Below are 11,951 nucleotides of genomic sequence, written 5' to 3' on the forward strand. Positions count from 1 at the left end.
TGGCCTGCTGCGTTCATCCAGCTCTACACCTTGTTATCTCAGATTCTCCAGCATCTGCAGTTCCTACCATCTCGGAAGGAAGACTTATAGGCTGCGAGTGCCCTCCAGTGGAAGAAGTCTGCGACTACAGGGCCTGCATTTCTTTAAGGCACGGCCCCAAAATAATCCAAATTAATCAAAGGGACTACATTTGTCAAAAATAAAGGCTTACAGAAGCAAACTAACACAAAAATAAAAGGACAGAAGAGGAAAAGCAAGTAAAAGGAAGGAACGTACAAGCATTGCATCCTACTTCAGTAGAAAAAAGAACAAACTCTCAACAAGAAATAGAAGGCAACATTTAATTATGAGCTGGACACCGAATGGTACCTTCGCTGAATTAGAGCTGTTTAAGCAAAACGTGCAGATTTATTTCATAGACCAAGCAAGCAGCGATTCTGAGAGGCGGTCCCTGAAAATCCTACCTGCTACCAGCGAAGAGGAGCTACACATAAATAATGGGTTCAGTCTTTCTGAGGAGGATTTATAAACAAATCCAGAGACGAATTGGAGAGTACAGGCGGTCCTGCTATAAGGCGATAGTTGCGTTCTTGTACAACATCGTCATATAGAAGATTGCGCTGTATAAATAAACTGGGCCTATGGGAAAAGCAGGGTTAGGGGCAGACCACCAAAATTTTAACACAAAGGATAGCACTACTGTTAGCAGCTGTACAGACAGGTTGGTCCAAATGTGACAGCGGCTTCGCAGCTCCTTCTCAGATTGGCACAACTGTCCTCACTATTTCCAAAAAGTGCATGACAGTTACCCAGGTGTCCTAGTCAATACTTATCCCTTAGTCAACAACACAATGGCAGATTGTCTGGCCATTATCACATTGTTGCTTACGGGAGAGCGCTGCGTGAAAAGTAGCTGCTGTATTTTGTACTGCACTTCAAAACTACTTCAGTGGCTGTCAAACTCTTTGTAACCTGCTGAGGTTGTGAAAGGTGTAAGCCTTTGTAAGCAAGAAGATCTAGGTTCAAGTCCTGCCTCAGAATTCAAGGTGCGTTCACAATGTGATTAAAAAGATTGAGTATCAATCGGCAAATTCTTCCAACACTGTCAGTAGCAGACTGCAAGATTGGGAGAGATTCCTGGTTAGCCGTGACTAAAAGAATATTGGAGGCTCTACCACCACTATCCATAGCTCCAGACTGCGACGTATACATAATGTGTACGTTGCCATAGCAACTCAGACTCCTTCAGTGATCTTATCACCACACCACAAGGGTATTGAGGGATATGGAGTAAAGGTGGGAAAATCAAGTTGAAATATGAGTTAACTAATCTAATGAAAAATGAAACTAATGAAAAACTAATGAAACACGATCTGACTAATTACTTTAATAGGCTGCTGGATGCTCCTGTTGTATCCAGGTCCTGTGCCTCACTGTGTTTCCTTTCAAGGTAACTTAAGATATACTGTTTTTCACTTTCCCTACTTTTCCTGATAACAGACCTGCTGGCTTCCTACTTTTCAGTTTCAATGAAGGCTGACAGAGAGAATTTCCCTGGGACTGTCAGTATCACAGCATTGTACAAATACCCCGTAGATATCATTAGCAAAGGACTCCTGACAACAAGATGCCTACTCCATGGAATCACGTTATAGCCAACACAAGTTCACATTTTAGAAATAGCGTTCCCCTATTTGCCAATCATTTATAGCCAATTCACATTGCTGGGATACATGTTATAGCAGAACCCCTGTACTTGAAGACTAGCTCAAGGCACAAATTAGTTTTGGGATTAATGGAACTCAACTCAAGTCACACAGGCAGAAACCCTAAAGACTCTATTGACTAGATGATCAACAGATGCCCCAGATTTTTCCACACTCTTGTCCTTTGCTGGGGCATCTGATCCCAAAACTAATTTGCACCTTGAGCTGGACTTCAAGTTTTGCTGTGCACAGCCAACAATTAAACAACAAATTGTTTTTGCTGACCAAACATTTCATATTGCCAACCTGGCATACCACGTCGATGGTATAAAGTGATTGAAGGCCCTTTTGATTGTGGCCCCTCCAAAGAGCAGGTGGACACACCCCGACAGCTAAAAACTGACACAGGAGCCAGTGCCAAGGTCATACCACTATGCACATCTAAACAACATGGTATAGCCCACAGGGAATTGGTGCAATGCCAGTGTGCCAGTTCAGATTGGCCTCTTGAGATTGTCTACCTGGTAGGTACCAATGATAGTCCAGCACAGGTAGGACTACTAGTGTGTACAGATCTTGGCATTGTCACCAATCACAGAATTCAAGCCATGCCCACTGTGGGGGAACAGACCAGGCCTGGCACAATCAAATCGGTTAACAATTTCAATGGAATGAAAAGTTACTTAGCAGAAGTTCGGTCCATCAGACAGATTGGTGTAACTCCATCGCAGGTGTCTTAAAGAAAGATGGCACCATAAAGACTCCAAAGTGCCTCAACCTTTCTTTCAAAAAGGCGTCCATGCAAAATAGCAAGGCTGGAAGAATCAATTTTCCAGTCAAGTTCTTCTCTGGACTACATGTCCAGCTGTCCAGCTGAAGGATCCCAAGAGCTTGCAACATTCAGGACACCATTTAGTTGGTGGTCTTTGACTCGGTTACCATTTGGGCTATCAGTTAGCCAAAACTTATCCACATGGTTAGAGTTATTGAAGATGTACCTGGCTGTATTTGAATAGCCCATGGTTGTAAGTTTGACAAAGATAAAGCACAGTCACATCCACTGATGGCAGTAGTGCCATAAGATGGGTTTGATCTTTAACGGCACAGAGTGCCAGGCCAACTTCTGCAAGATAAAGATTTTCAAGTCCGTCCTGGCCTAAGTAAAATCGAGCATGTTGAGTAAATGCCAACACAGTAGGATAGAAAGAATCTAAGATATTATCTCAGGCTTTTCAGCTTCCTCCAGCTATATATTTCCAACTTTTCAGACAAGGTACATCCGCTAAGAGATTTACTCAAGAAGGAAAACCACTATGTGGCAAGATGATCACTAACACACAACATTGGTTCTCTCAAGCAGGTTCTGACAACACAATAATGCCTTCCTAATACCTCAGGAAAGACGCAATTCAGGATGGCATATAAAGGCCAGCCATTTTCTTTTGCAAGATGAGACGCCTAGTGCTTTCGGTTCGAGAGTCTTGTCATCTGTGCCAACTGATTACTCCAATATTGATTGCAAGACCGTAAGACCATGAAGAAATAGGAACAGGAATAGGTCGTTTGACTCCCCTGGCCTGCTCCACTATTCAATAGGCTTATTGCTGATCCGATGCTCCTCACATCTACTTTCCTGCATTTTCCGCATAACCCGTGATTCCCATACTGGTCGAGAATCTATCTATCTCAGCCTTAAACAAAGGAAGGATATTATTAACTCAGAGAGGTTTCAGAAAACATTGACTGGGATATTGATGGGAAAGGAGGGTTCGTGTGTGGAATGAACTTCCAGAGAAAGTGGTGGATGCGGGTATGGTTATGTTTGAAAGACATTTAATAAGAGCATGAATAAGAAATGTTTGGAGCAATATGGGCCAAACACAGGCAGGTGGGATTAGTTTAGTTTGGAATGTCTGTTCGATGTGGACTGGTTAAATGAAAGGGTCCATTTCCTTGCTGTATGACTCTTACTCTATGACTCTGTCCTCACAACTGTCCATGGCAAGGAGTTCTAAAGACTCACAACCCTTTGAGGCAAGAGATTCCTCCTCATCTCAGTCTCAAATTGTTACCCCTTTATTCTCAGACTATGTCCTCTGGTCCTCGACTCTCCCATGAGGGGAAACATCCTCTCAGTGTACACCCTGTTAAGCCCCTTAAGAATCCCATATGTTTCAATGAGATCACCTCTCATTTTTCTAAACTCCAGTGAGTAGAGTCCCAACTTGTTTAGCCTTTATTTATAACAAAACCCCTCCCCATAAATGAACATTCTCTGAACTGCCTCCAAATGAAACATTGGCTCTGTTATTTGGCATCATACAGTTTTTAATTGACTTGTTCAGCAAGAAATCCAGCCTGGAAATGGATCGTAAGTCACTAGAAATGATCAGCTTTAGCTGCTAATGATGGCACTGCCATTTTTGCATTGTTTATCGCCAAGGTGCAAGGATCTGGCCTTGAAATTGGTATAAGCTGGATAACTGGGATGACAATATCTGAAGCACTGAGCAGTTTATCCAACGCACACACAGACTAAGATATTCTTCACATGCTTGTTATAGACTGCGAGATTGAAGATGTTCACAGGGTCAGTCTGTTCCAATTTGTCCCAGCCAGTGTGAACAACTGCAATCAGCAAATGCTGGAGACCTACAACTGCAAGGAGGCACACTAATTCCAAAGTCCCTTAGTTACTGGTAAAGGAAACAGCTTACAGCGACTGGTGGGGCGGAAGTAACAGGCTTTCTTCAGACTTCAGGAACTTTTAACGAAGAGAGATAGAGACACAGACCCTGATCTTCCAGCAGTCCCGCGGTTTCTCTGTCTTTCTCTGTTCACCTACCCAGGAACCAACCAGGGAGCTGTCTTCAGGCTGATGTGCATACTGGAAGTCATCATCCTGAGGAGAAGTGAAAGAACCAAGAGAAAGGAGATTGAACAAATGAAGAAGTTTTGGAAGCAAAGGAACCTCTCATCGAATCATGTGAGTTGGTGCTATAGGACTGTGTTTCCCCAGTTTCCTTTCCTCCACCCATAGCACTGACGTTTTTTGCTTGTCTGTATATGTGTATATAGATTTAAAGGGACAGTTAGAAGTTTTGACCAGTAGAGTTTAACCTTACAGGTTCATAGTTTTGTTAATTGTGGCTAAAACTTATTTATTTATAATAATCAGTTGTCCTTTTTTTAATCCTTTTCTTAAAAATTCATTTATAGGATGAGGGTAACACTGGCTAGGCCAGCATTTATTGCTCATCCCTAATTGCCCAGAGGGCAGTTAAGAGTCAACTGTGGGTCTGGAGTCACATGTAGGCCTGACCAGGTAAGGATGGCAGTTTCCTTTCCTAAAGGGTATTAGTGAACCAGATGGGTTCTTCCAACTTTGGTTATCATTAGATATTCCAGATATTTTATTGAATTCAAATTTTCACCGTCTGCCCTGGTGAGATTCAAACTCAGGTCCCAGAACATTGGATCTTTGGACTAACAATCCAGCAATAATACCACTAAGCCATTCCTCCAACTGGCCAGGATGTTCTGTTAATCTGATTCTATCAGACGGGGCAAATTGGAGACTTTCATGATATTCTGAGTTTACTTGGAAATGCAGGTATGAGTATAGTCAGGAGGTGTAAAGCCGAAAAAGATGTCGGAGAAGGTGTAGAGGAAATAGCTCAGAATGATTCCACAAGGAGATGAGTTTGGTGGAGGGCCTGGAGAAGTTGGGGTTATGTTCCCAGGGGGCGGGACAGGGGGCTGTTAGTGGGGGAAGATTTATTGGTGCTATGCTGAGTGAAGGGTTTGGAGATAGTAGATGGGGCGAAACTGAATTCAATGGTAGATGAGCTGCCCCACCTCCAGATGAGAAAGATTTACGATAATCACAAAAAAAGGATGGGGATGTGAGGAGAATCTTTTAGTTATTCATTCATGGGATGAGGACGTCTCTGGCCAGGCAGACATTTATTGCCCATCCCTAATTGCCCAGAGGGCATTTGAGAGTCAACCAAATTGCTGTGGGTCTGGAGTCACATGTAGGCCAGACCAGATAAGGATAGCAGTTTCCTTCCCTAAAGGGTATTAGTGAACCAGATGGGTTTTTCCGACAATCGACAATAGATTCATGGTCATCATTAGACTTTAGTTAAATTGAATTCAAATTCCATCAACTGCCATGATAGGATTCAAACCCAGGTCCCCATTATCTGGGTCTTGGGATTAACAGTCCAGCCATAATACCCCTAGGCCATCGACTGCCCTTTTTCACTCAGGGTTATTACAATCAGGAAAGCACAGCTTGAAAAGGTCCTGGAAATGATTATAACTTTAAATGGGGGAACTGAATCCTTACTTCAAAATGGAGATGTGGGTCTGTGGGACAAAGGCAAAGGGACGGCAACTTCTTGGACCTTTCAAAGAGCCAGCACAGGTAAGTGGGGACAAATGGCCTCCTTTGCAGGTTAGTGTTGCTCTTAGAGTAGGTTAATTGGCCGTCACAACATCGTGGGCCGAAGGACCTGCGCTATGCTGCACTATTCTATGTTCTTTGACTCCATGATAAATTGAGATTGATGATATGGCTATAAAAATAGATCATGGAGCCAGTGTCCTCATCCTGTGTTGATTCAGCCTAAGATCAGAAGAGATAAAGCAAGTAAACAGTACATTACTCTGGTGGAATCAGTGATTTGTAATGTGCCTGTCTGTAAAACAGGCCTGAGGCTGAATCCAGTAGAGTTACAGGATCTTAGGCTAGTGTCAGAGTGAAGAGCAGGGGTACAATGGACTTCCCTGCACGGCTTTCAGTCGTCGCGTTATTGCTCCTGGGCTACCTGGGCTGGCTCATTTGTAAAGACCAAAGGCCAGGAATTTTCTCTGCTCAAGGTAGGCCTTGTAACCCTCTTCTGTGTTCTGAGAATGAGTAATTCACAGGGTCCCTGAAGAGCACAGAGCAGCTTCTGCAGCATTGCTGGGGAAATGTTCTCCAGGGCTAAGCTGGGCTGCTGAATCGGCATATCATTGTAAATTACAATTTACACCTTTCCCTGAGAAGCAACACCGACTTGCATTTGTATAGTGCCTTTAATATCGTAACATTTCACAAGGCAAGAGCATAAATCAAGGAAATCCTTGAGATAGTGGACAGTAAAAAAGGTTATCTAAGATTACAAAGGGATCTTAATCAATTGGGCTGAGGAGTGCAGATGGAGTGTTATTTTGATAAATGTATTACATTAAGGTAAAACAAACAAGACAGGACTTATACAGTTAATGGTAGGTCCCTTGGTAATGTTGTCAAACAGAGAAACCTAGGGTTTCAGGTACATAATTCTTTGAAACTTGTGTCACAGGTAGACAGGGTGGTTAAGAAGGCATTTAACACACTTGCCTTCATTGCTCAGACCTTTGAGTATTGGAGTTGGGGTGTCATGTTGAGGTCGTACAGGATGTCGGTGAGGCCACTTTTGGGTAATTGTGTACCGTTCTGGTCGCCCTGCTACAGGAACGATATTACTAAATTGGAGGGGGATCAGAAGAGATTTACGAGGGTGTTGCTGGGACTGGAGGGTTGGAATTATAAGGAGAGGCTGGATAGGCTGGGACCTTTTTCACTGGAGCATAAGAGGTTGAGAGGGACCTTATAGAGGTTTATAAAATCATGAAGGGCTTAGATCAAGTGAATAGCAGAGATTTTTTTTCCCTAGGGTGGTGGAGTTCAAAACTAGGGGGCATATTTTGAAGGTGAGAGGAGAGAAAGATTTAAAAGGGGCCTGAGGGGCAACTTTTTCACACAGAGTGTGGCTCGTGTGCGGAATGAACTGCCAGAGGAAGGCAGATACAGTTAGAACATTTAAAAGACATTTGGATAGTACATGAGGAGGAAAGTTTTGGAGGGATGTGGGCCAAATGCAGGCAAGCAGGACTAGTTTTGTTTGGGAATCTTGGTCAGCGTGGATGAGTTGGATTGAAGGGTCTGTTTCTGTGCTGTGTGACTCTATGACTGAGCTAAGGAAGTTAACGGTAGGAGAAGTGAAGGAGCTAGTATTCCGTAGAACTAGAGAGGTGAAGAGGCTATTGGAGGAAATGTCAGAGCTCAGGACGTAGACAGTTGGAGACACAGCCCCCTTGTGATCAGGTAAACTGGAATGCGTCTGGACGAGAGTTGGAGGAATGCAGGAACCTCAGCGAGTTGTCAGAAATTCCCACTCTGCAGCTGGATGGATGCTCAATCCCGTGTCACAATTGTCAGTTTGGAAAAGAGACCTCTTTAGGTCCCGCCCCAGTACAAAGGATTATTCTCAGAAGATCACCTTCTTTGTTATGGAAATATAGAATGTCAAACGATCCCAAGGGGAGGGCTCTCTCTGTGGGGGTGGGCGGGGTCCTCCGACTTTCTTACGGGGATCTGGGGTGGGGAGTGTGTTGCACGCAAAAGTCCCCTGTAACCGTAGATTGCGGAGGTTCACGGAGTCCCAACCTAACTGTCTGTTTTGCAGCAGCTGCACAGTCCATGGGCCGTGTATATATTGGGTGTGGGTGCTTGCACTCCCTTTTCAGTTACCTCAAAGACCTCCTTTTGGGTTTTTGGTTGCACTTTAGACCCACGCTCCCGATCTTTGGGCACCCTGTACAGAAGCGGGGTGTGAGAGGTCAGAGGATCTCCCCGCGGGTCTGCTCCTGGGCCTGGCTAAGCTGGTCATTAATAGGTCCAGGGTGCGGGCCGTGGAGGGGGTCATTATGGTCTGCCCCTTTTCCGCGGCCACACTCGTGCCCGGGTGTCCCTAGAGAAGGACCACATGGTGTCCACCAACACTCTCGATACCTTTCGGGAGAGATTGGCACCGCGCAGTGTGGAGTGCCTTATCTCCCCCTTCAATTCCATATTGATTTGACCCCCACCCTTCCCCTTCACCTTTTTGTTCGCATAGGCATTGTACCTAGGGGTTCTGTTTGCTACTGGCTCCTTAGGCAGGTTAATGTTTTGTCCTGACGGTGGTACGTTAATAAAGTTACTTGCATACCTGGTGTTTTTAACTGTATCTCATGCCCACACACGCACTACAAGGGCACTGGGGAAAATAAGCGCTACTGCTGTATGGCAGTGGTGTAGGCGTTTGTAGAGAAAAAAAAATAGAACATCAAAAGATTTGGAAGACTGAGTTTTTTTAGTTTGATACAAAAGTGGAGATTGTAAGTTGGATGTGCTTAAAGCAATGGCATAACATCATTAAAGGCAGACTGATTCCAGTAGTTAAGGAGGTCATGGACGAGGGGAGCATGATATAAGATTCACTACAAAAGGTTCACAACAGAAGGTAATTGCAATGTTGTCACATGACATGAGGAGTTGACATCCATGTCCAGGGTCAATTGTTGCACCTAAGTCAACACCCAAGACTGCATTGGATAGATGAATGAAGAAATCTGTGACCTGTCATTGTCAAAGGTGAATAGAACGAATTACTTAATGGGAGGGGGAGTTTTAAGAAGGACCAAATGACCATTAGTAGCAGCAGAAATAGATTATTCAGCCCTTTGAATCTGCTTTGCCATTCAATAGATCATGACTGATCTGATTGTGGTCTTTATTCCTGACCTACACCTCACAATCATTGAATTCCTTGTAGATCAAACATCTGCCTCAACCTTGAGTACATTTGATGACCCAGTCTCCATTGGCAAGAGAATTCCAAATGACCCATTGGGAGCAGAAGTTCAACCTCATCCTTGTCTTTATTGGGAAACACTTACTTTTAAACTCAGTCCCCCTGCGTTCTAGACTCCCCCATATGGGGAAAGAAAATCCTCTCTGTAACTTTCCTGTCAAGCCCTCTTAGTATCCTAGATGTTTCAATAAGATAACTTCTCTTTCAGAACTCCAGCTAATATAAGACCCACTTGGTCAACCTTTCCTCATAAGGCAATCCCTTCATAATAAGCCGAGCGAACCTTCTCTGAAATGTTTCCAATGTAAATACATCCCTCTTTAAAGACTAGAACCATACTGAGTGAGTTCTCAACAAATGCCTGTTCCGTTACTTACAGCAAAGCATTTACTCCATTTTGTAACAAAGGCCAGCATTGTATTTGTCTTCCTCAGCCCTTGCTGGAGCTGCAGATTGACCTTTGATGGTCCACGTATATCATGGTTCTATAACATTTGATGTGTAGCTACACACAAAGAATGATCAATACTTGGAGTAGATTTTTGAGCAAGTTGGGTGGCACGGTGGCTCAGTGGTTAGCACTGTTACCTCAGAGCGCCAGGGACCTGGGTTCGATTCCACATGCAGCTGACCGTCTGTATGTACGTACCCCCCCACCCCTGCCGTGTCTGCGTGGGTTTCCTTCGGGTGCTCTGGTTTCTTCCCACAGTCCAAAGATGTGCAGGTTAGTTGGATTGGCCGTGCTAAATTTCCCATAACATCCAGGGGTGTGTGGGTTTGCCATGGGAAATGCGGGGTTATGGGGATAGGGTAGGGGGGCTGTGGTTGGGTCTGGGTGGGATGCTCTTTGGAGGATTGGTGTGGACTTGATGGGCTGAATGGAGGCAGAAGAGATAGGCAATGATACTCTGCCAGAAGCTCTACAGGCTTAATAGGCTAATACCTGGACTAAGTGGATTGGCTGATGAGGGAGAGGCAAGGCCTATATCTGTTGGAGTTTAGAAGAGTCTAGAGGTGACTTAATTGAAACAGTTAAGATTCTGAGGGCGCTTGACAGGGTAGATATGGAGAGGATGTTTCCTTTTATCGGATAATCTAGAATTGACAGAGGTGGGGGTGTCATAGTTTAAAAATAAGGAGTGCCCATTTAAAACAGAAGCGAGGAACAATTCTCTCTCTGAGGTTTGTGAGCCTTTGGAGTCCCCTTCTGCAAAAAAGCAGCAGATACACAACCCATAAATATATTGAAGGCAGAGGTAGGTAGATTCTCGATAACCAAGGGGGAGTGAAAGATTATTGGACATATGCAGGAATGTAGAGTTGAGGTTGAAATCCAATCAGCTGTGATCTTATTGAATGGTAGAGCAGGCTCAAAGGGCTGAGTGGCCTACTCTTGTTCCTTTTTGAATGTTCACTTTGTGCTGGGGGGCATAGCTAACAGCGATAAGAATTGGTGTCAATTCTGTCTAGCTGTGTGCTCCTGAATCAGGGAGAATGGAGGGAATAGAGCTGACAGAAAAGGAAAAATAAAATCTGGGCAATTTTTAAATGTCATCCTCAAAGGGCGCTATTTTTGTTTCCTTTCCTGCTGCAGGCCCTGAACGAGGAAGAGTGAGCGTGCCTGTGACCTTTGACTCCTTCCTGCACAATCAGCAGATGAGGAAGAAGCTTCTGAGGGCGTATTGCCACCAGAGGTCAAAGTTTAACAGGCTCCTTCGGCCCAGCCACTTTTCCAGGCTGAGGGTGAGTGAGCGTCTCCGGTTGGTGTACTGCAGCGTGCCTGACGTAGGCCCAGCCGACTGGGAGCCGATGTTGAAGGCCCTGAGTGAGCTGCCAGAGCCAGTGGAGAATGTGGTGAACGAGAGTGCGCCATTGCCCGCTCCCGATCAAAACCTGGGCCATTACGACATGGGCACCGTCGGTGCTATCCTGGCATCGTATACCAAAATTCTCTTCATCAGACACCCTCTCCAACGCCTCCTGTCTGCTTATCGCCATCAGCGCCAAGGGGCTGAAACCTTTGAAGGTTTTGTCCACCATGCCTTGGGTCAGACGTCATTACCAGCTGCCCACTGGGAGCCCCTCGTTAAGCTGTGCCAACCGTGTCTCATCCGGTACGACTACATTGTGGCGCACGAGCTCCTCAACCAGGAGGTGAGGCACCTTTTGCGTCGGATGGGCGTCCTGGCAGGAGGGGAGATACCCAAGCTCCAGGAGCCGGAGAAGAGGCTGATATCCCAGGGGTATACCCGCCAGCTGCCAGCTCATTGCGCGGCCAAGTTATTTCGCTTTTACCGTGGCGATTTCGCTGCCTTCAATTTCACCAAACCTTTGGCCTTGAGCTAAACAATCTGCCATTAAAGGACTATACGCAAGAAACTGGCCACGTTAACGTCCTGTGAATGGGGAGGGTTGGGTCCGTGGTAACACGGACACTTGCCTTCTGTCTGTGGGGCCCATTATTTTTCCTTTATTTGTTAATGGGAGGAGTGTGTCACTAGCAAGGCAGCATTTATTGCCCAGAGGGCATTTCAGAGTCAACCACATTGCTGTGGGCCTGGAGTCACACGTAGGC

At 45.1% G+C, this 11,951-nt stretch overlaps 1 protein-coding gene across 1 annotated transcript in view; it reads left to right on the forward strand.

Moving 5' to 3' along the window:
* The window catches only part of LOC109913754 (xanthine dehydrogenase/oxidase), a 193,491-nt gene extending 181,769 nt beyond the window's left edge, over positions 1 to 11,722 (forward strand). Inside the window, 3 exon segments of the mRNA XM_048596660.1 lie at positions 4,052 to 4,077; positions 5,981 to 6,138; positions 10,971 to 11,722. Coding sequence (XP_048452617.1) covers positions 4,052 to 4,077; positions 5,981 to 6,138; positions 10,971 to 11,722 — 936 coding nt within the window.
* The last annotated feature ends 229 nt before the right edge of the window (positions 11,723 to 11,951 follow it).

The sequence above is a fragment of the Rhincodon typus genome, chromosome 5 (genome assembly GCF_021869965.1).
Source record: "Rhincodon typus isolate 14 chromosome 5, sRhiTyp1.1, whole genome shotgun sequence".
Lineage (NCBI taxonomy): Eukaryota > Metazoa > Chordata > Chondrichthyes > Orectolobiformes > Rhincodontidae > Rhincodon > Rhincodon typus.